Genomic DNA, 24245 nt, shown 5'->3' with positions numbered 1-24245 from the left:
CAAATGCCAGGATTCTAGTTCTAGAGAAATGATGGCTAAAGAATAAATTATCATCCATATTTTGAGTTCATTATTAACAGCTTGTAGGTAAAGAAGCAGGGTTACACAGATACCAAAGACTACCATGACATGGTATTCCTGAAAACTTGTGAAAAAGAACAGTAAACCATTAGAGAAAACATTGTTTTCATCCTCCAAGTCACATCCAGGTCTTGAGATCTAAACTCAAAATCTTTCATTTGTTCATACTTGACTGCTAACAAATCTTAGTAAATGCTATAAAATGCTATGCTAATATCGCTTATCTGACCATTTCTACTCTGGTGAGCCAGTACACAGTTCTCTTTGGGGAATTAAAATTTTCTATTCCTATGTATGTTCCTATTCTTCACTTCTCCCCAGCAATTTTCTATATTATACAGATTTTTATTTATGTGGATTGATTTCTTTTAAGCATTTCAATAAATGAAGGAATGAGAAAAGATTAATTCTTTCTTTGTAAAATTTGGAAATAAAACTTGCAAGTGAGAGGAAATAAACTAAGAAATTCAGAAATTCTGCATGCTCTTAATTACTAATCAAAGTATTTTTGCAGTTTCATTTCATGGAAAGAAAATGGTCTAGTTTATAAAGAGAATAGAAACGAGATGCTTTTGGACATTTTTCCTCTCTTCTTTACTGAAATGCTAAGAGTGCCAACCTCAATAAAGCAAAACATTAAAAATTTCCCTTATGTTTCTGTATTTTAAAAAGCTTTAAACCATGTACACTGAAGCAACTAACAGCTGCGCACAATAAGCGATTCTTTACATAACCAGGGAAAGATTTCGTCAGTCGACTACATCCTCCTAGGTATAGACAAATACGCCCATCATAAAACAAACCACAGACAGCTAGTGCCTTCCGACTAATAAAACCACTAATAACATCAAGATCTCCTATCTGGGGCTTTGTACAAAGGACATTTTCTGTCTTTAAATTATTGCTAGCCCGTAGTAACGCCAAATGCCCGCTACATACGAGTCAGAGTAGTTTCACAGACCCCACACTAGTTAGTAGGACAAAGTATTCCAGTCTTCTGCCTGCGAAGGCTGCTGGAGGAAACGCTATTTTACACTCGCATGTGGTCCAAATATGCCTACTTTAGGACAGAAATTTAAGTGTTAAGTTGAAGGTGGCAGGCCTGGTTTTGTGTTTTCATTTAGGTTCAGTTGCTCACATTACACAGGTGACCACCCTCCAGCACACTAAAACCCTCAGGCTGGGCTGCCGGAGCGATTATCCTCGTTCCGCATTTCCACGAGACAGGCAAAGGTACGAAGAAAATATACCCTTTCCTCGGCTTCTGAGCCGTGTGGAGGGAAGGCTGAGCCAAAGAACTCTGTCTCCTAGCCCAGCTGGATGTGGGCCCAGTCTGAGAGCCACTTCGGTGGCGGGAACCGCCGTCTATCCACGTTAAAGCCCAGCGTCTTCCAGGGAAACCCAAGCGCAGCACGGGGGCGGCCATTGCACCGCTTAAGTCCGAATCAGGTGATCGGACTTCTGCAGCGAGGCTCCCTGGGAAGCGTAGTTCTGGCAATGCGCCACAACACTTGTAGGCTTGGACCGGAAAACTACTATTCCCGGCAACCCAACTCAAAGGCCGCCGGAAATCTGTTGGGAGGGGCGGAACCAGAGAAGTGGGAGGGTGTGTGGGTCCTGTGTGACTCCTCCTAGCGGGGAGTTGGAGAGCTTTGTAGCAGTAGTGCTTGTGTGTGTATGTGTATGCTTGACAGCTCTTTGAGGGAGAGCCAAAGCTAGGAAGCCTCACCAAGGATTTCAACTCAGCTTAAGCCCGTGAGTTGAAACAAATGACCCTGACCACCACAAAGGCTTCCTGGACTCTCCAACGCATTTATTTTCTCTGTTTTGCTTGCACACTTCGTACACAAATTTGTGCATTATTTCAACCGACACTTATTTGCTATACAGACCTAGTTCAATAATTAGGCAACATTGACATACTAGAAAGCAAGACTTTATTGCTCTTATATTTTGTAGAATTGACATTTTAGGGAGAGGAACATACAAAAAACATTTTAAAAATAAATTGTTTTCATGTCATTCATGTATGTATGTATGTATGTATGTATCTTTTATGTGCTTTTTACTTTTTTTTTTGCCAGCATCTGAAACAATTTCTTATGTTAAAAAGTTTTGACAGAAAAAAATTACCACCTCAATGGGTTTATTTTGTTGTTTGACCTCAGAACTCATTCTGGGCTGGGCATATCCCTCAGTGGTACAGCATTTGCCCACCATGTAGAAGGTGCTGGGTTCTACCCTCAAGAAGGCAAAACCAAACAGAGCCTTTCATATCCCTCGTTGAAATTCCAGGTGATTTTTTTTATTTGAAAACTTAGTCTACAATAGTCCTCACTTTCATCATCCAATTTTAACTGTTCACGTAGTACCTAACAGTTAGCTTTGATTTCAGTGGATCCTTGTCTGGTATTCACCACAGTATTTCCAGAGTGCAGAGTAGACACCTTAAAAAATATTTGTGATGCAGTGTGGTGAATGTATTTGACAAATGGGGGCTGTTGAGAGAGTATATTCTTTAGAAAAGAGATAACAAATCGGGGTAGTGGTGAAGGATAAAGTAAAACATCTATTTCTGGGAAATGTGTATGGTGAGATTGGGGGCAACTTTGGGGGTTCTGACTTATGTGTCTAGTGTAAGGTAAAAAAGCCAGAAAAGGAACCTATTCTTTGTAGAAACGTAGGTGCTTAGTTGCCTTGGAGATCTCCAAGAGGAGCAATCTAATGGGAGTCACTGATGCCCAATTATAGAGAAAGAAAAGATATGTACTTTCCATATTTCACACTGATGCAATTTTAGTTATTGATCACTAACCTACAGATTAGGCATCTACAATTAATGATCTGTTTTCATTCATATTTACAAGAAGTTATGGTATTATGTAATATGCTCCCTCCATTTGAAAAAAATAAATTGTAAACTGGGCAGGAGAGATAATTCAGTGGTTAAGAGCACTTTCTGCTCTTCCAGAGGACCCGAGTTTGTCTCCCAGCACTCCTGTCCAGTGAGTCACAACTGTCTGTAACTCCCAACTCCAGAAGCTCTGCCGCCATCTTTGGCTTTCTGCAGGCACCACCCACAGCACTGCCCCAATCATGTCTCTCTCATACATACATATAAAAAATAATTTTAAAAAGAGATTGTCATTTACTGTTTCTATTTTTTTTTTTACTTTTTTAGCTACCTCCCATGAATAATCTGACTTGCTATAGCAGAAATACTTTCATATAACTAAAGAAGAAAATGAAAGTGAGTAAAACACTAAGGTGGAAACATTTCAAAATGTGTTTCTAACTAGTACCTTTCATTCTTTGGGTCTTTGATATATGGGTGTCTCTTTTTTGAGTCCCCACATTTTCTACATTAGCTGTATATGGGTTTGCTTTTTCTTGTTTAGCTCCCCGCGTGGGTTTCTGGTCAGTAAAGTTGCTTGGGAATGTAATGTGGTTTCGCCTTTCATAGGGCTACAGAGGAGAAAAGGAAGACTACTTTCTACCTCACCCCTGGAACATAATTAGGAGACACTTCACTACCTCACAGGGAGTATTAGAAGAGTTCTTGAAATCACTGCACAGAATGGGAGGACAGCCAAAGAATAGCCTACTTTTTGTACAAAGTGCACTGTAGTGGAAACCCAGCCTGATTTCTAAAGCAGTATTATGCAATCACATGCGCTTGGTCTTCAAAGGCCTCCACCCCACCACTAGAGGGAGAGAAAATCCTTTGCATGTAAATGGATTTGCTTCCTTGAACAGATGGGAACCTTCCAGCTTGGTACATTCTATGTCTAAACATGGCCTCTCAAAGGCCTATCAAAGCTAATGGTGGAAGTAGGGACTTACCACCCCCTTTTCTGGCTTTGTTCTCTATCAAAATTATCTCTCATTTCCAGAAATGCCTGTTGGTCCCTTGGTGGTGTCTAGGAGGGGCACTGTTTTTCACATATCCCTTGCTCTTCAGGAAGGGCAGTTCTTTTACCGAATCTTCTTTCATGAGACCATATCTTGCCTTCTTTCTGAATGCCAAGTATGTACCCGTCAGAACTCTTACTGACAGACAGCTCTCTGGCTGAGAGAGCTATTTTGGATCTACAGCAAGGTGACTGTCATCTGGAAGACACAGAGATTTCCATTTTCAAGGCACTCAGGAGGTAGCAGGACAGTTTCTAAGCATTTTTTTTTTTTCAAAGAGCGTGTCTCAGCTCTTCCCTCCCCAACATTAGTCAATCAATTTAAAAAAAATGATATTTGAGCCAGAGCTGATTCTCAGTTATAAATGAGACTAGTGAGGAAGTTTGTCTTAAATAACATGGTTGGTTTGGGTTAGTCTTTTTCCAAGTCTTGAATGGCCACAGTTGGAATGGCCTGGGTCACCTCTGTATTTGACTGAACATCTTTAGGTATCTATAGAAACACATTGATTTCTGAATACAAATCCCCCTCCAATCTAGATTGTGTTTAATTGTGACCCTTCCCATTATCCGCCATTTTCCTAGGGTGCAGTGGAGGAAGTGGTATGGAAAAGGCATTTTGTGCTAAGATTTGTGACTTCTTCAGCACCATGTGTTACAGTGTAAGGGGAATAAGACAAATGGCACACAGTTTCTGCTTTTTAAGAAGCAAACAATTTTAATTGCAACATTATCATTCCAAGTAAAATAAAAAAGATAGCTTCTGCTATCATGGCACTGTATCTCAAAATCTATTTGAATATATGTACAAATGTTAAAACTGTGTAAAGTAATCTTTTTCTTTAATTAACTACATTTGTCCATGGAAGCAAAGGCAATGCTTTAAAAATACATAGCAGGTGAATATATAAAATATCCATTGTCATCTAACAAAGCTGGATGGGTGTTGTCATGGTGTTTCTTAATACAGTAATAAGTTTGATCTCTCTTTTGGCTAGTATTTTCTATTTGTCTTTTTGGCTATGGAAAGAAGCCCAGTGTTGAAATTTCAGCCATGTGGATAGGAAGGGTTGGTAGTAAAGATAATTCAAATTCCCTATAAAAAGAAAACAAAATTCATTTACAGTGATGGGCATGTGACAAAACTTGACAAGATTATCTGCATGTAGTAAAAACACTGGAAAAAGGTAGTTCATGTCTTTGAAAAGAGCAAACACAAAGCTTCTTCTTAGAAAACCCCACATTTTAAGATCCAGAGAAGTGCCACTGGGGGAAAAACAAAGACTGGGAATACATGCCTGCTGAGCAGTTGGAGGAACAGGATTCATTTCTTTTTATTTTTCCATTAAAGTCTTGCTTCTGATAAAATACTGATGTGGAGGGAACAATCACTTTCTCTAGAAGATTGCTGTGGGGCAAAGAAATCTATAACCCTTTCTTCATTCCCAATGCAAGGAAATAGAACGCCCTGCTCAGGGCCTTTGAGGAGATGAAATGCCAGCTGGGAAGATGAGGCCAGCACAGCGTTATTAGGCCTGGTCTAGGAACTATAATATTTTTGTGGTCTTCTATCTAATTTTAAGGAATAGCTCACTGATCTAAAAATACAACTAAACCTGGAAAGAAACAAGAATAGTGTATCAGCAAAGGTTCTACCTCCATGTATCCCCTTGACTCATCCCTTGCTTGAAGGAATATAATCCTGAGTTGCAAGTACTGAAAGCTAGAAAACATTAAACTCCATGTTTCGGCAATCTGTGGTTTGCATGTGATCAAAGCTCTGCAAGGAACTAAAAAAGCTCTCTATTTTTGTGCTTTGGAATTGAGTATTCTAGCCATCAGAGCTAGAGAGTTTGTGATCATGCGCATGTACACACACACACACACACACACACACACACACATTTACTTCTAAGCTCTACTTTCATTCAAAAAATAATGCAAAAAAATAATAACCAGTGGCTATTCAGTTTCAAAACAGATATTTTTGTATGTCAGCTGGTTCTCTTATTTTGGAGCCAAAGGACGATGATGAATAAATGTGTATCATTTCAACAGGGAAGGCTGGGGAGATGGTTCAGCTGATAAAGTGCTGTCTGCCCAGGCATGAGGATCTGAGCTTGGAACCCTAGCACCCATGCAAAAAACTAGGTGCTGTGTTGTGCATCTATAACCCAGAAATGAAGAGACAAACACAGATAGGGGCATCTCTCTCTCTCCAGTTTCAGTAAGAGACTACCTCTCAAAAATTAAGGTGGAGAGTGACTGAAAAGAGGCTCAGCATTGTCCTCTGTCAATAACATATATAATATGTGCACACAGGTACAGTCACAAGCACACACAGCCTCACTGGGACACAGGAACTTTGATGAGACCTTTCCCCTAGTGAATCACCTCTTCCTCGATCACTGAGGGGGAAATACCCCACATTCCACCTGGTGGTGGTACATAGAGGGAACAGAACAACTTATCCCACACACCTTGCCAGATAATTGATGTCATTACTGGTGCATATCTGAACTGGCACCTCTATCTGGGCTACCCTTGAACCAAGAATGAATGAGCTACCCAAAACAATAGGCCTGGAATCTTGGTGGCTAAGCCTTCATGTTCACCACATTTTAATACATAGCTATTTGAGAGGCAACATCGTGCTTCAGGAAGAAGTGTTGTATTGGATTAAAACCAAGCAGCAATCAAATGATAGAACTACTGAGATAAATGCAGAGAGACTGGAGAAGGGAAAATTTTCCCAGTGATTGATGAATTAAGATAGGATGGAGGAGCACAAAGATTATCCAGGTCTCCTTGGAGCCTGACTCTAGAGTCTGATTCAACAAGATTGAGTGATGGCCCAACAGTGATTTCAAATTGATGTTGTTCAAACATTTAGATCAGTTTTGCAATTAAAAGGTATTTTCACTCCTCCCCACATATACATATATAAATTATATATATTTCATTTATATATGGTGTAAGGGTATGATCCCTCTGAAGAATGTCTTACATTGATGTACAGCCCATGGGTCTTAAAAGTTTATACAGATTTATTAAATAACTTTATTATCTTTTACTTACCACAGTGGAACTCATACAATCTCAATGTTATCATGGTTTGTGTGCCCCAGTTTGACACTTCACAATCTGTCAGAGTTGAGTGACCATCACAGATGTCAAAATGAAGAGTGTGGAATTTAGAAAAATTTTACCTTGCCTAGTTTTCTAGGGAAAGCACTATTTTAGACAACCTCCCTATATGACACTTGTAGTGCCTAAAATAGCAGTTCTCTATGATGCTTGCAGCTCCCAGAACAGTGGTCCCCTGTGGCACTTACAGTGCCTTTAGTTGTGTTCTCATCTCAAGGAAGAACGTAAGTATTTTTATGTTGGTATACACTTTCTTTCTTTAAATCTTCTTCTAAAAACTTCTGCTAAGCTTATCCAACACAGATGCATGAATATGTGAAGTATCACTTATTTCAGAGTGATAATACCCCTATATCAAATGCATTGTGCTGTGTGTGTTAACAGAAATTCTTCTTGAAGTTAAAAAAAGAAGTTGGAGTGTGTGCTTTGGTTGGATTTGTATAGCACCATAGAAATCCAATGTTGTGTTTCCTTTTTCTTCTTTGAAAAAATATTGTTACTCATTTTCAATTGTCAAGAAACAGCAAGCTTGGAAGTGGTAATTTTCACTCTGTCTGAAATGTAATTTGGCAAGACAGGCCAAATTACAGAAAATCAATTAGTTTCTGTTACAAGAGTTGAGTATCTGGGGCTCTTCTGCCTCTGGTTACTGCAGCTGATGTCAGCTTCGCTGCAGAGGATTTCTTTGAAGAAAACTACTCAGAATTCTTTTTTTCTTTCTGTGGCAAAAACCTGATTGTATCTGGACATTTAATCCTTGTCAATTAAGATGGAGGCAGAAATAAATTTCTTCCTTGAATTACTTCCTCTCTTCCTGCAGCTTTATGCCACATGCTGGTAGAAGAGCAGTTAACATTTACTTCCTGATGCCTGGAATTTCAAAATATTAAAATTCTAAGTCGTATAATCTGTGCCTTTTTATATACAGCGATGACTGCAGTGGTACCAAGCAAGGGCTCTCGTATCAGCCTGCACCAACAGCACTTCCCTTTTGGTACAAAAATCAGCCAATAATTGGACCAAATATATCTAGGCCCAGTGTTGAGTATTTCTAATGTCACTTTTTATACATTTATGTTTGAACATGTCTTTCTAGAAAGATAAATATTGCTCCCCTCCTCAAATTCCTTTTCCCCTTTTCTTTTATTTGAGAATTTTTGTCAAAAATACTTTATTTTATTACTAAATAATTTCTTGTATTACATCCAGGAAAGCCCGAGAGATTTAAATATAGAACTCTCTCTCTCTCTCTCTCTCTCTCTCTCTCTCTCTCTCTCTCTCTCTCTCTCTCCTTTCTCTCTCCCCCTCCCCTCCCCCTCTCTCTCTCAGATAAGCAATACTAACCACAGATTTAAGATTACTGACTCCTTTTCTCTACTCTAGACCAGGGCAGCCATAATCAGAAAAATCCTTAATTAACCTTAACTTGCATGCATGGAAATAAAAGCATTCTTTTAAAAAATTGTGAAGCAACACAAAACTTGTAGTAAGCAAGTTATAACTCCTGTGTTATGTGGGGCCCATAATTAGCTTTTTATAAATCAAAACACTTTTAAAACAGTCTCATATGTTGAATACCAAGCATGGTAGTGCTTTTTGTAGAGGAATTTCTCTAAAATGCAAGTTTATTTATAGATTACAAGCGACTCAAAGATGTTCCAATAAAAAAGAAAATGACACTCTGGAGTCTTTGTTCAGGCTGTTTGGGGTTGTCTTGGAATGTTCAATCTACTCCAAGGGATTGGTTTTAATCTTCTGCAGGAAAAGGAATTTCATAAATTGAAGTTGTTGGCCAGATGGAATTTCCTGATTAATTTTTTAGTGTTTGGTATTAAATGTAATAATGAAAAAGGGAGTTCTAAGAGTAAACCCGATTAACATTTCATAAAATTTATTGCTCTAAATATGGCTTACCCTCCATTTTACACTTGCTATTGGCTGCCCCCGTGGAGAATCTCATTGTACTTTAAAATATCGAACACGGTCCACCTGCCTCCTTCCTCTCTCCTAGCTCCTCCTTTTCTTTTTGCTGAACTTCTTTTTGAGATTTATACACATTCATGGAATCCGGATAAGACCGTCAGTGCCATCTTAGGGCTTGATTGCTCTCCTTCTTTATGGACTTTGTTAGAAAGAATGTTTTCAATAGTTTAGGGAAGCTCTAATGGAGTCTCTTTGTTGTAAAAATTCTTAATCCTGCCTATGGTCATATACTAGCGTATATATTTATAAAATTACTCTTTGTGATCTTTTTCTTTTCTTATTTACCATTCTCCTATGACAGTTGGAGTTTTCCAGTCTTTCTGAAGCTCAATACATTCATTTGAATTTGCAGGGATTGGAAAATGAAAATTTTGAAAAGAAAATCTGTCCTTCTAGACTGTGAGATTGTTCAAGGACAGTAACTGCATAGCTTCTGTGTCTGTGGCCTTTCTGTTCTATACAAGTTGTTACAGGTTGTCTTCTCTACCCAGTGCTCTTGGGAACTGTTTTCCTGTCCCCAGTGCCTCCTCCTCTGCTAGGGATTGCCGAGCTGAACTGCTACTTAATTCAAGTCTGGCTACATAGCTTGTGTGGTTCAACCCAAAATTAAAATTCAGAATGTTATGAAATGACCGAAGCACAGCAGTGAGCCTCTTCCAAACATAGGTGCACATATGCGGATGCACAAGTTATAAGCCCAACTCTAGTCCTGCTCCTCCCAGCTATGGTTTATAGAGTATGTGAGAAGGGACTCTCAGACCCCGATAAGATCAGTCAGAGCCCCTCTCTCATCCTTTTCTTATTTATTTGTACCAAAGCTAAGGAGGAAAAGAAAAGTTGCCTAACTATGTAAAACAGGGGACTTAGTGTGAAGAAAGCTGCTGATGTACAGAACACACATCCTTCTGAAGACAGAAGAAAGAAACTAAACTGGTCAGGCATGTTATGGGCAGGGACCTCAGAAATGAGCAATTCAGTATCTAGCATCTTGTCCTTGACAGCCAGTTCTGTCTTGGCAGAACCTGGAACTGTCTTTGGTTCAAACAGCAGAAATACCAGTGTGCTCATGGGCTCTGGTTCCTGCTCTGGTTGCTTTAGTTTTTACCTTCTCCTTTTGCTCAACAACTTTAATAAGCAGAGATGCCCAGAAACATTAGCTCTGGAAAGTGTGCCTCAAACTCCAGTGTGGACCAGAAATGGAGAGATATATTAATACCTGGTGGGTGGAGCAACTGGCCTCACCCTGCCCCATGCTTCAGCTCAGTAAAGGAACACCCCTTTTCTTGGGGGTCACTCCTGCTATATAAGAACTCTGATTATTCCTTTTTCCTACACTTTCACCTATACTAAAACTCTTTTCTGTTTCACCCTTCCTCTGGTTTGTGGGATAAATGACCCAGAAGGCCCTGACATGGTGAGGCTTTGTTGGCACCTGATTATGGGCATTCTAGCTCCCCAAACTATTGATATCCTGAGGTGAGAAAACCTCTGTCACAGTTGAGGACTCTCTCATTGTCCTCAACAAGAGTCACTCCTTTGCTGTTTAAGACATGTGTAGGAATCTTCAGGAATTTCACTGTCCCCAAATACCATCTAAGATCTTGGTAGGCTCCTGGTCTTTCTGCTAACCCATCCCTTGGTGTCCACTAGCTTTAAGGCTCTGGGGAGTGGAACACTCTCTACTTCTGAGGCAATAGCCAGATTTCCCACAATTGACTCTCTGTAACTGTGCATGTTCTAGTCTGTTTACATTGCAGAAGCACACTTACTGTTTCTCTTCCTCAATTAATACAACAGCCATTTGCTTGGGGACTTAATAGTGTAATGACTGGAGATATTAGAAAAGAAACTGTCCATCCAAAGCTGACCACCAGCTGAAGAAAAAAAATTGAAAGTATTCCAGTTACAAAATGCTTTGGAGTTCTTCCCTAAGGAAAACACATTGAGGCCAAAGCCAAGGCTTCACACCCCTGGGAGTCCCTGTCTCTTTCTCCTTTTCCAAACAGTATGAATCTCAAGAATGCTTTAAAAGAGGAGTCAAGAAACACCAATAAGTAAATAAAGATTGGCTCCTGGGAGACCACTTGACAAGCATTCTCCTGGGAGCTCATTGTAAAAGGCAATTTTAGGGGCATATCACAGTTTACAGAGACTATGATCCTGGTATTTCATGAGTTTTTTTTTTAAATGACCATATTAGATACCATCACACACACACACACACACACACAAACACACACACTCACACACAGACACACACACGCACAGAGAGAGAGAGACAGAGAGAGAGAGAGAGAGAGAGAGAGAGAGAGAGAGAGAGAGGTGAAACAAACCGCAGATATCCAATACATAAAAATGTTAAAGAAGTTTAAAATACATAACAGGAAATTACTTTCTAACTCAATACCTAGAAGCTTAAGGGAAATTTAGAATTCTTTGTGTTATCACAAGTTAATTAATTGATCGATATGATTTTTTTTAAAAAGATTTGTTTTTTCGTTATACATCCGCACGTGTGTCTGTGTGTGGGTATGTTCATGTGAGTATAGATGTTCAAATGAGGCCAATAGAGGGCAATGGGTTCTGTGAGGCTGCAGTTACAGGTAGCTGAGATCTGCCTAATGTGGCTTCTCTGTGAGAGCATCAAGTTCTCTTAGCTGCTGAGCGTTTCCTCGGCCTTAATTGACCCACTGCTTTGAGATGGGGGCTTTCTCTAGAGCCCAGGCTGACTCTGAAGTTATCATACTCTTGGCTCCACCTCCTGAGTTCTGGGATTACAGACATGCACCACTATACCTCTTTATGTTTATTATTATCTTTAAAGGATGTTGCCATGCTTCCCAGCTTGATCTGAAACTGGTAGACTCATGTGATCCTTCTGCCTCAAGTATTTTAAATTAAACTATACATAATTTCCTAGTTACTGTTCTGTTGTGACGAGACACCATGGCCAAGGAAGCTTATAAAGAAGACATTTAATTAGGACTCACTCAAAGTTTAGAGGTAACCCTGAAAATCATGGTGAGATCGTGGAGGCAGGCAGGCATGGCACTGTGGCTGTAGCTAAGAGCTCACATCTTATTTGAAGTCGGAGGCAGAGAGACTGAATTTTTGAAACCTCAAAGCCCATCTCCAGTGACACACCTCCTCCAACAAGGCCACACCTCCTAATCCTTCCTAAAACGGGAGCCAAACATTCAAATACATAGGCCTTTGGGCATATTCTCATTTAAACCACCACTTGTAGATAGAAATCAATTCTAGGGAAAAAATGAACAATTCCTCCAATGTACTTAAAATTTAGATATAGAGCAGTTTGCTGCAGTGTAGATAAATAACTTTATCATTCTTAGGAAGATGTTTTTGTAAAATAATCACTTTTCTGTCAACTTAGAGTCAAGGATGCTGTGCTCCTGCGCGTGAAAACTGCTGGTTTCACAGCATGTACTTAGAACCCGTCAGACCTCTCTTTCTCTAGTCCCGGTTGGGTTAATATCCAGATACAGCCTTTGTGCACTGCCTTGGAGGTGAGAAATTGATATGTGACATAATGATGGCTTGCTCTCACATTAATATCTTCCATCTTTTCAACTGGATACACTTATGCCTTTTATCGCCTAAGTGAAAACAGGATGAAACAAAGGTGAGAAGCATCGGTCCGGAAGTGCGAGCAAGCCTGCAAAGGTAGCCCCTGAGGAACGACTCCTCTACACAGGTCTGGAAACTTATGACCATATGCCTTTCTGGAACTTTACCAAGACAGTCAGAGGCTCAAAATTATTTCTTCATGGCCATTATGCAGCGTCACATCTTACAAAGCCAAAGGAATAAATTCCAGACATGCAGAACACACATCCTTTCAGCCTCTCTAAGGCAGTCTGTCAACGCTGCAGTATTGATGCGCAGATCCAAAAGGGCAGCTGAAGCCATAAGACTTTTTCTGCTTCACTATTCTTACTGCCAGCCTCCTAGTACAGTGGAATGAGAAAGCCACAGCCAGGCTTTTGTCCTCTACAGGGCCTTCCCTACGCAGAAAAAGAAATAGAGGAAAAAAAGGATGTAGAGGAGAGATGTAGCTGGACAAAGGGGGAGAAAGAAGCCATACATCCAGAGACTCTCTAGGAAAGGCTCTAGCACAGAAACCTAACATAGCTGCCGCCTGGCCCTTAACTGGTCAAACATATGCTCCAATGCGTCTCCCTTCTCAACCTTCCTCTCTTTCTCTTCCTCCCTTATGGTTTGTCCTCCACAGCTGAATGCTTCAGAGTTCTTCCTCTTTCAGAAACACCATGACTCCTGTCAAACCCTAGTTTAAACTTTTCAGAAAGACTCTGAAGCTGTCATCTCTGTAACCAAGATTAACAATCTGTTATGCACTGTGGCTTTTCCAACCGTCTGCTAGAGCCCTCCACCTGGAGATCCTGCAGGCACTCTGAAATTAATATGTCCACGACTTCAGCGTCTTTCTTCTGGAATGCAACACACCTTCTCTGGACTCTTGTTATATGTTTCTCTGTTGATGATAAGCCATTTCCTGTCATTGCCATTATATAGACTGAAATTCTTTCTGATTCTTGCTTCTTCTATACCAGGTAACTAAGTGGAACATGTATCAGGAGCATGGGACGAATGGGATTCTGAGTGAAACTCTGGATAGGTTGTATTAAGACGTTGATGTGATGAGACAGTTGACCGGATAGTTGACAACCAGTGGAATACACCAGTCTAGAAGCATAGAAACTGTCTAGCACTTGGGAAGTAGAGGCAGGAGAATCAAGAGTTCAAGGTCATTCTTAGCTTCATAGTAAGTTAAAGGTTAGCCAGGACTACACAAGATCCTATCTAGCCTAACCTCCAAAAAAATACCCCACAAAATATACAAGGAATATTAATTACCTATAAGTAATTCTGACATTGGTTGTTTATCCTAATACCCAACTTATTATTCTCATACAAATTGCTTTAGTTGTTCCGTTCTTTGAATTTCCGTGTAAATTTTGAAATCAGCTTGTCAAGTCTATAAAAGTAAGTTTCAGGAATTTTGATTGAGACTAGGCTGAATCTATAGATTGGCTCAGGGAGAAAAGCCTTCTTAGCAATGTTGAGTCTTGTTTAACTTAGTTCTTCAGTTTCTTTCTAAAATGGTTTCTTGTTTTCAGAGCACATGTCTTGTATAGTTTCCTGCATTTATCTGTTAGCACCTTATGTTTCTGGTGATACTTAGGTGGAGATACTTTAATTTTTGTCATTGTCTTTTATTAGTATATGGAAATATAATCGATTTTTTGCACATTGATTTTATTTTCAATGTTGATAAAAATTACTTATTACTTTTATTAGTTTTCTGGCAAATTACATCAGATTCTCTACATTTACCATCCTATTGTTTGAAACCAGGGTGAATTTTGTTTAGTCCTCTTGACTCTAGGCACATGTGCCTGTGTGACTTGACCACCTGTTAGGACTTCTTGAAACTCAAACTCAGGGTCTTTGGTGTACTAGATTGTCACTGTCTCTGCTAAGCTAAAAGACTCAGTTTTAATTTTTCTTAATCTTAAGGAGAAAAGCTATTTCGGTACATTTTGGTCAATTCAATTACCAGATTTTTTCTATCCATACCATTTTCTCTCAGCTTAAAGGACTTTCTTTAATATTTCTCAGTGAGCTGTGCTGTTGCTGAACCATTTGCAAACAGAATTAGCATGTCAAAAAGGTCTTTACTTTGTTTTCATTATTGAATGGTGGTGGCAGAGGGCCTGAGTATAGAATTCTAGGTTAAGAGTTGTATTTTTCCCTGTCTTTAATTTAAAGACATTGCTCCAATTGCTTCTGACAAAAAACTTGCTGTATTTCTTATTGTTCTACACATAGAATGCCTTTTATCTTCTGGTTGTTTTAAAGATTTTTTTCTCCTTTTCTGATTTTTTATTTAAATATTTATTTTTTATTGGATATTTTATTTACATTTCAGATGTGATCCCCTTTCCCCCCACCCAGAAACCCCCATCCCATCCCCCCTCCTCCTGCTTCTATGAGAATGTGCCCCCCACCCTTCCACTCCCACATCCTCAGCCACAAATTACCCCACACTGGGGCATCCAGCCTTCACTGGACCAAGGACTTCCTCTCCCACCTATGTCTGACAAGGCCATCCTCCCCTACATATACAGCTGGAGCCATGGGTCCCTCCCTATGTGCTCCCAGGCTGGTGGTTTAGACCCTGGGAGCTCTGGTTAGTTGGTATTGCTGCTCTCCCCATGGAAAGAGCACCCTTTCAGCTCCTTCAGTCCTCTCTTTAACTCCTCCATTGGGAACCCCATGATCAGTTCAATGGTTAGCTGTGAGCATTCACTTCTTATATGTCAGGCTCTGGCTGACCTCTAAGGAGACAGCTATATCAGGCTCCTGTCAGCATGCACTTCCTGACATCCACATCAGCATCTACCTTTGGTGACTGTACACAGGATGAATACCCAGGTGGAACAATCTCCAGACAACCCCTCCTTCAGTTTCTGTCCCACACTTTGTCTCCATATTTGCTCCCATGAGTATTTTGTTACTCCTTCTAAGAAGGAACGAAGCACCCACACTTTGGTCTCCCTTCTTCATGAGCTTCATGTGGTCTATGAGTTGTATCTTGAATATTTCGAGCTTTTGAGCTAATATCCAATTATCAGTGAGTGAATACCATGTGTGTTCTTTTGTGATTGGGTTACCTCACTTAGGGTGATATTTTCTACTTCCATCCATTTGCTTAAGAATTCCTCGAATTCATTGTTTTTAATAGCTGAGAAATACTCTATTGTGTAAATGTACCACATTTTCTGTATCCATTCCTTTGTTGAAGGACATCTGGGTTATTTCCAGCTTCTGGCTATTATAAATAAAGCTGCTATAAACATAGTAGAGCATATGTCCTTGTTATATGTTGGAGCATTTTCTGGGTATATACCCAGGAGTGGTATAGCTGGGTCCTCAGGTAATGCTATGTCCAATTTTCTGAGGAACCGCCAGACTGATTTCCAGAGTGGTTGTACCAGCTTGCAATCCCACTAGCAGTGAAGGAGTGTTCCTCTTTCTCCACAACCTCACCAGCATCTACTATCACCTGAGTTTTTGATCTTAGCTATTCTGACTGGTATGAGGTGGAATCTCAGAGTTGTTTTGATTTGCATTTCCCTGATGATTAAAGATACTGAACATTTCTTTAGGTGCTTCTTGGCCATTATAGTTTCCTCAGTTGAGAATTCTTTGTTTAGCTCTGTACCCCATTTTTAATAGGGTTATTTGGTTGTCTGGAGTCTAATTTCTTGAGTTCTTTGTATATATTGGATATTAGCCCTCTATCGGATGTGGGATTGGTAAAGATCTTTTCCCAATCTGTTGGTTGCCATTTTGTCCTATTGACAGTGTCCTTTGCCTTACAGAAGCAAATTTTATGAGGTCCTATTTGTCAATTCTTGATCTTAGAGCATAAGCCATTGGTGTTCTGTTCAGGAACTTTTTCCTTGTGCCCAAGTATTTGGGGGTCTTCCCCACTTTCTCTTCTATTGGTTTCACTGTATTTGGTTTTATGTGAAGGTCCTTTATCCACTTGGACTTGAGTTTTGTACAAGGAGATAAGAATGGATAGATTTGCATTCTTCTACATGCTGACCTCCAATTGAACCAGCACCATTTGTTAAAAATGCTGTTCTTTTTCCACTGGACAATTTTAGCTCCTTTGTCAAAGATCAAGTGACCATAGGTGTGTGGGTTCATTTCTGGGTCTTCAATTCTATTCCATTGATCTTCCTGCCTGTCTCTGTACCAATACTATGAAGTTTTTTTTTTTTTATTACAATTGTTCTGTAGTACAGCTTGAGGTCAGGGAGATTGATTTAGCCTTTTGTATCTATGGATGTATTGGTTTTAACAAGTATGAAAGCATTTTGGCTATTTTTTTCCAAGCAGCTTTTAATGAACTCTTCTTCCTTCTCCCTCTTTTGGGATTCTAAGCTCATATATATCAATTTTAAAAACAGCTTAATTGTGCTTTAAATTATTTTTGAATCAGGGTTTCACTGTGTAGCCTAGGCTGACCCCGAATATGTGATCCTCTTGCCTCAGCTTACCAAGTACTGGCATTGTAGGAAGTGTATCACAATGACTGGCTGTTGTTTGTTTGTTTGTTTTTTTTGTTTTTTTTTTCAGTTTAACATTTTCAATGTGATTTTATTTGGATAGTTTCTGTTGTTATACATTCAAGTCTTCTAAACTTTTCTTCTACAATGTCTCATCTGCCAAGAGTTCCTTTCCATTCAGGGCATTTTCATGTCAGACATCTTTATCAATAAAGTTTGTGAAGAAAAGAACATCACTCCCCAGGTGTATAACTAGAATTCTAAAGAAGTTTTCCAGAGTGGTACTTAGTGCTATTTGATGTAGTAAGATTTTTGGTTTCTTTAAAAACTCACTTTTGTTATGTGAATATGCTTTTGTTTTAATCTCAGGTGTGTGGTATGGGGCTGCTTCAGTTTGTGCACAACTGATAACTGTGATCACCTCATGCTCTAGGGTAGGCATGCGATTTTTGCCAGCTACAGATAGTTTATGCTTGGAATTCTGGGGATTCTTGAGAGGGTATAAATGGGAGAGCCCTGAGAGGGCCTGTGATAGCTGTTGCTCCCCCTGCTTCTGCTTTTGCTGTTGCTGGATTGCTGGTTGGAGATATCTTGACAATAAAGATTGGATTTGCCCCAAGTCACCTGAGGCCCCTAACCAGCAGGAAGTAGTCTAAAGAGGTCTACACCCCCTTTCCTCTCTGACCTTCTTTATCTCCTACCTAGTGTTGAAGGGTTGGAAGGGATTGGGGTGGAGAAAGGTGTAGATATAAGAACCCAATAAAGTAGGGCAAAACATACCCCAACAATTTGACTCTTTAAACTTTAGTTTTTACTCACATTATATTTAGTTTAATAATCTAGGTAGATACTTAAGATACATGTAATAGCATTAATTTTAGTTTAGCAGAAACCCTAAACAGAATCTTAAATATATAAGGCCTACTCTCTCATTAGGGGTGATCAGCCTCGTGTTTCTTTATCAGTTCTTGGTGTTATTTAAAACACGGGCTTCTAGTTTTCTCCTTTTCTATTCCCACTCACAATTAACTGTAGCTATGTTTGTGTTCCAGGCAGAAGAAAGACCCTGGTAAAGACCAGAGGCTTGTCCATCCAATAACTGTACCTCTATCTCTTTGTCCACACGCAGCTGGAAGAACTACTGAAAACTGAGCCTTTTATCCCAGCACATTGCTGTCCTGAAGAAACCTATGATTTTATTACCAGGGACAAAGGGAACACTGCTTCTTCATAGTTTCTAAACTCTGTATCTCCTGAACTATTTTCTTCTCCCCACCCTCAAGAGCTGTGGCTCTCAGCCTTCCTAATGCTGCAACCCTTTAATTTCTTTCATGTTGTGGTAACCCTCAACCATAAACTTATTTGTGCTGCTACTTCATAACTGTAATTTTGCTACTGCTATAAGTCACAATATAAATCTGATATGCACGGGATCTGATGTGTGAGCCTGTGAAAGGGTTGAGAGGTGCTGTCCTAGAGACACAAAGCTGCTCCTCTCGGCTGCTTCTCTACTCACACAACAGCAACATCTCTTTGTAAATAATGGCTACTTATTTTACTATGGGAAATGAAGATTTTTTTACTACTTGTGTTTGCCTATATGCTCTCTCCTCCCCACTTTTCTTCCAACATAATTATGCCATAATTTTACTCAATCAATATTTAATGCTTATATTATTACGAGCATGTTACTATTATTCAAAGTCGATCTGTATGGTGTATTGTAATTATGTACCACTTACATTTAAAAAAAAAAAACATTTAAATCTTCTACCTACTCCTCTTCTTTGGCCTTGAGCTTCCAATCTCCCAGCCTACAATTCTCAAAAGCTAGGATAACAGGCACATACTACCATATTTAGCTTGTATTTATGATAAAATTTTATTGAATTATTTTTATGTTTGCTTAGGGGTTTTATTTCTAGGCTTTTAAATATTATTTTAAATAATAATAATAATAATAATATTATTTTATATGTGCATGATTGGGGGCGGGGTGTGCCATAGTACATTTAGAGGGCAGAGGGCAGTCGTCCTAGTGTTCTACCTCACCATGGGTTCCAGGGACTTAGGGTGGTTGAGCCCTTTCTGCAGAACTTGACTCTGAATATTGTTATTGTGTTTTCTTTTAACAACATTTCGGGCAGTGATAATGGTAAACATATAAGTTCAGCCCTCCGTGTTTAACTGTAGTCTTATATTCTCTTTTCAGGTATCTCCACTACAGACTCCTCACCCATCACATTTTCTTCAGCCAGTTTACAAAAAGGAGAAACAAAGACAAGTAGATGAGAACAGAGCAGGTCCAGGTCCAGGGGCAGGGCCAGGGGCAGGGCCAGGGGCAGGGCCAGGGGCAGGTCCAGGGCCAGGGGCAGGGCCAGGGGCAGGCTCCATGGAAACATTTACCCTTTGCTTACTGTAAGGTTCATTTATTTCTGAAGACAGGGACAATAATGCCTACTTTCTGTAGTTGATGGTTGTTGCAATGAACAGATGAGGGTGTGCAAATGAACATTGATGGAAAGATACATGGCAGCACATGAATCTAAAAATTAAAATTCTCAGAAAGCAATGGGCTGGAGAGATGGCTCAGCAGTTAAGAGCATTGGCTGCTGCTCTTCCAGAGGTCCTGAGTTCAATTCCCAGCAACCACATGGTGGCTCACAACCATCTGTAATGAGATCTGGTGCCCTCTTCTGGGCTGCAGGCAAAACACTGTATACACAATCAAATAAATCTTTTAAAAACATTTTCAGAGAGGGATAAAGACCCTCCTGATGAATGCTTAACTTGAAATTCTCGTTTCTGCTTTTGATCAAAGGAAACAAAATAAAGCAAGAATCAGGTGAGATTAAGAAAAATAGTGGAAAGGAAGGTCACGAAGCAGCTCTAGGCAGTTGGGTGGAGCAGAAGCCTTTCAAGCTGATTGATGGCAGGAGGCAGGATTTGCACCCTGATACCGGGACTTACCAGGCTGTCTATAAATGTCCTTGTCTGAAATGAGAAAAATAATATCTATTTTCAGTGTTTCTATAAGAAATAGACTTATAGGTGTTGGGAAATGGCTTAGTAGGTAAAAATGCTTGCTGTGCAAATATAAGAGCCTGAGATCAAATTGACAGCACTCAGAAAAAAGCAAGATGTGATGGTACATGCCCATGATTCCAGAACTGGGGAGGGAGAGACAGGCAGATCCCTGGGATTACTGACAGCCAATCTAGCCAATCAGTGAGCTTCAGGTTTAGTGAGAGACCCTGTCTCAAAAAAAAAAAAAAAAAATCAGGTTAACAATTGAGGAAGACACAATATTGGCCTTTCATTCCACTGCACACAGATGAACACACACACACACACACACACACACTACAAATCTAAAACTAAAACAAAAGAAAGAGATTTACACGGATTAAAAAAAAAAGTTTTGTCACACAGCCAGCATTCAAAAAATGGTAGTAATGATGAGTGGTTAGAGCTTGTGTCTCAGGAGCTGCCTGTCTGGGTTCTAGTTCATCCTATCATTTATGAGTCATGTGATTCAAAGGCAAATCACTCAAACTCTCTGGGCTCGTCTCCTCTTCTGTAAGATGATATAGTAACAGTAGCCACCTTAGAGGGCAGTTATGACTAAATATGTCACTCAATAGAAAAGTGTGTAGAATGGAGCCCTGGAGCATAAGCCCAATGAACGTCAGTTGATTGTTATTAGTTACAAAACGACAAGGCAGCTATGTCAACCGTGCACCAAGTTCTCGTGTGGGGTACAAATAAAGCTTCCATTTAATCTTTGTCCTCTGTGTCTGCTCAGGCATCTATAATAAAGTCTCTTAGACTAGGTAGTTTACAAACAAGGTAATTCTATTATTCATAGTTCTAGAAGCAGGGAAGTCCAAGACTGTGGAACCAGTTTCTCACCAATGGTACCTTCTATGACTTCTCAGAATATAGAAAGGCAGATGAGCTCCCCAGGCCCCTTTAATACAGGGAATGATACAGGGAATGACCACAGTTAAGTGGTCTGAATTCTCATGACCTCTCTTAATCTCTGTTAAGTGCTCATAATCTCCTAGCAGAGATTAGACTTCATGTAATTTAGGGTAAGGGAACACAGATATTGAAACCACAGCATGTATTCAATAGATTTGTGCACAATAACAACATAGATTATTGTTCTTGATACCAGGTGGCTCATTATCTGAAAGACCTTCAGTCCCAAGACCATAGGTGTTATGAAATATAATGCAGCAAGGAGGTACCTTTGGTGGGCCCATGCCAAGATGTGCCCCTGAGTAATTATGTCAGGCAACAGATCTGGTGTAAAAGAGATCCACTGGGGGAGGGGAGAGGGGAGAGGCCCTGAGGAAGGGGTAGAGGCAGGCAAGTAAACATACAGACAGGCAGGCAGACAGGAACATAGTCATGAGGACAGAGAAAGGGAGACACAGAGAGGGGGCACACCTTAAGAACAAGAGAGGGAACACCAAGGACAGAGAGAGCTAAAGTGGCAGATGGGTCCTTTGTACCACAGCACACACCTATCACACCCATCAGTGGCCTCAGATCATTATGCTTACGCTAGGTCTCAGAGGGCAGGCCAATGTAATCGCCTGTATGCTAACAGTAGGTCTTCAAGCCAAGAGTAAAGGGGCATCTGAAGACATTCTGTCCTGTAGTAACTAATTTCATGTCAACCTGTCACAAGCAAACATCATCTGAGAGGGAGGAAACTCAATTAAGAAAATGCCTCTATAAGATTCGGCTGTGGGCAAGCTTTAGAGCATTGTCTTAGTTAGTGATCGATGGTGGAGGTCCAGCCTAGCCCATTGTAGGTGGGGCTATCCCTCTGCTGGTGGTCCTGGGTTCTATAAGAAAGCATACTGAGCAAGCCATGGTGAACAAGCCAGTAAAACTCCTGATCCTTACAGAGAGACAGAGACAGAGAGAGAGAGAGAGAGAGAGAGAGAGAGAGAGAGAGAGACTGGACCTGGCATGGACTCCTGAAACTTCAAAGCCCATTCCAAGTGGGCCACATCTCCCAATCCTTTTTGAACTGTTCACCAACTGGGGACCAAGCATGCAACCATGTGCGCCCATGAGGGCCATCCTCATTCAAACCACCACATTTTGCTCCCTCGCCCCACATAGGCTTGTAGACATATGATAAAGTAAAATACACTCAGTCTAAGTTCAAAAGTCCCCATAGTGCTTTCCAGTCTCAAGACTGCCTAAAAATCCAACGTCTCTTCTGAGAGTCAAGGCAGTCTCTTAACTATAATCCCCAATAAAACCAAAATGAATAAGCAGGTCACATACTTCCAACATATAATGGCACGGAATATACATTACCATTCCAAAACAAAGGAAAGGAGAGTGTAATGTAGAAATATTGGACCAAAACAAGACCAAATCCCAGCAGAACAAACCCCAGATTCTGCACCTTCATGTCTGATGCCACAGCTCTCTTCAGATCTCCAACTCCTTTCAGTTTTGTTGACTGCAGTATATTTGTCTCTCTTTGGCTGATTCCGTACCCTGTTAACTACTTACCTTGGCTGGGTTCACACAGCTATGGCATCTCGAACATCTTGGGTTCTTCAGTGCAAACTAGGCTCCACCTTCACAGCTTCACATGATGACCTCTCTGGGTCTCCATTCAGGGACTCCTCTGTCACATGCTTGACCTCAGAGATTTTCCTTAACCCCAGAGGAAAATTCCACAGCCCCTTTCCTGTATTCTTCTTAGCTCTAGTTCAGAACCACATGGCCATAGTGGTTTTGCCAAGTTTTCCTGCTTGGTGGTTCTGGAACCTGGCCCCTCCTTGAATTACATTTGCATAAGCTTTCTCTCATTGTGTAGGTCTAGGAAACCCCTCAGCCTTTTCCTTTCACAGGTTTCAGGATTAACTGGGTTAGGGTCTTGCTCTGAATCAACCATTCACTTGATTTCACTTAGCATCAGCCTTTTCTTTAAGCTTCTCATCATCTTGACCCCAAGACTTGGCTTCAACACTATATTTAATAGTGTTTCTATTCTATTCAACCTGTACATTTTGTATTTGTCTTTACTGAATTTGCTTCTTTTCATTGTCAATAAGGGAAACCACTAATGTGACACAATTAATACTAGGCTGCCTTGAAATCTCCACTGCCAATGCCATTAATCCAAAAAAAAAAAAAAAAAAAAAAAAAAAAAACCCTTCAATTTGGCTTCAGACAGATTTTTAGAATAAGGGCAAAAAAGCAGTCACAGTCACATTTTGTTTTAGTCAAAATAGTGTAAGACTGATCTAAAGTCCACTTGTTAATATTCTTCCCTTCTGAACTTACAACCACTTTTTAAATCCAAAGTCTCAAAGTCGTCCACATTTCACCAACAGTGTGATCAGGGCTTTAATAGTAATATCCCACTCCTGGTAACAACGTCTGTCTTAATGTTCTATTTCTGTGAAGAGAAAGTATGACCAAGGCAGCTCATAAAAGAAAACACTTAATTGGGGACTTGCTTACAGGTTCAGAGAGGTAGACTTTCATCATCATGGTGGGGAGTGTGGTGGCCGGCAGGGAGCCATGGTGCTAGAGAAGTAGCTGAGAGTGCACATCCTAACCTGCAGGCAGAGAGAGAGAGAGAGAGAGAGAGAGAGAGAGAGAGAGAGAGAGAGAGAGAGAGAGAGAGAGAGAGAACAAATGGGGACCAAACATACAAACATATAAGCCTATAGGGCATTCTCATTCAAACGACCAGAGACTCAGAAACCATCACCTTACCATTAGCTGTAAAAATGAGTATGTACAACAGATATTGAAATTTGAAGTCACCTTGTCTTTAAAATAGCTGCAAACCAGGTGCCTACTCCTATCCAATACCCAGGTTATCTAGAGACACCTGTTAAGCATCTCAGCAGCCTGGACTCTACCCCATCTTATAATCAGCACTCAGCTCCCTGTACCTCAGGACTGACAGCTTTGTATCCTAGCATGGTTCCCAGAGATTGAGAGGGCAGCA

General features: G+C 40.3%; 1 protein-coding gene across 1 annotated transcript in view; it reads right to left on the bottom strand.

The window, feature by feature from the left end:
• Gatb (glutamyl-tRNA amidotransferase subunit B) overlaps positions 1-1540 on the bottom strand; it is a 69985-nt gene extending 68445 nt beyond the window's left edge. Inside the window, exon 1 of the mRNA XM_034500118.2 lies at positions 1332-1540. Coding sequence (XP_034356009.1) covers positions 1332-1507 — 176 coding nt within the window. The 5' untranslated portion in view covers positions 1508-1540. The remainder of the gene's footprint in view (positions 1-1331) is intronic.
• Between the last annotated feature and the right edge of the window lie 22705 nt (positions 1541-24245).

The sequence above is a fragment of the Arvicanthis niloticus genome, chromosome 4 (assembly GCF_011762505.2).
Source record: "Arvicanthis niloticus isolate mArvNil1 chromosome 4, mArvNil1.pat.X, whole genome shotgun sequence".
In the NCBI taxonomy this organism is placed as follows: domain Eukaryota; kingdom Metazoa; phylum Chordata; class Mammalia; order Rodentia; family Muridae; genus Arvicanthis; species Arvicanthis niloticus.
The sequence above is the reverse complement of the archived record's forward strand: the minus strand, read 5'-3'. Positions and strand labels throughout refer to the sequence as shown.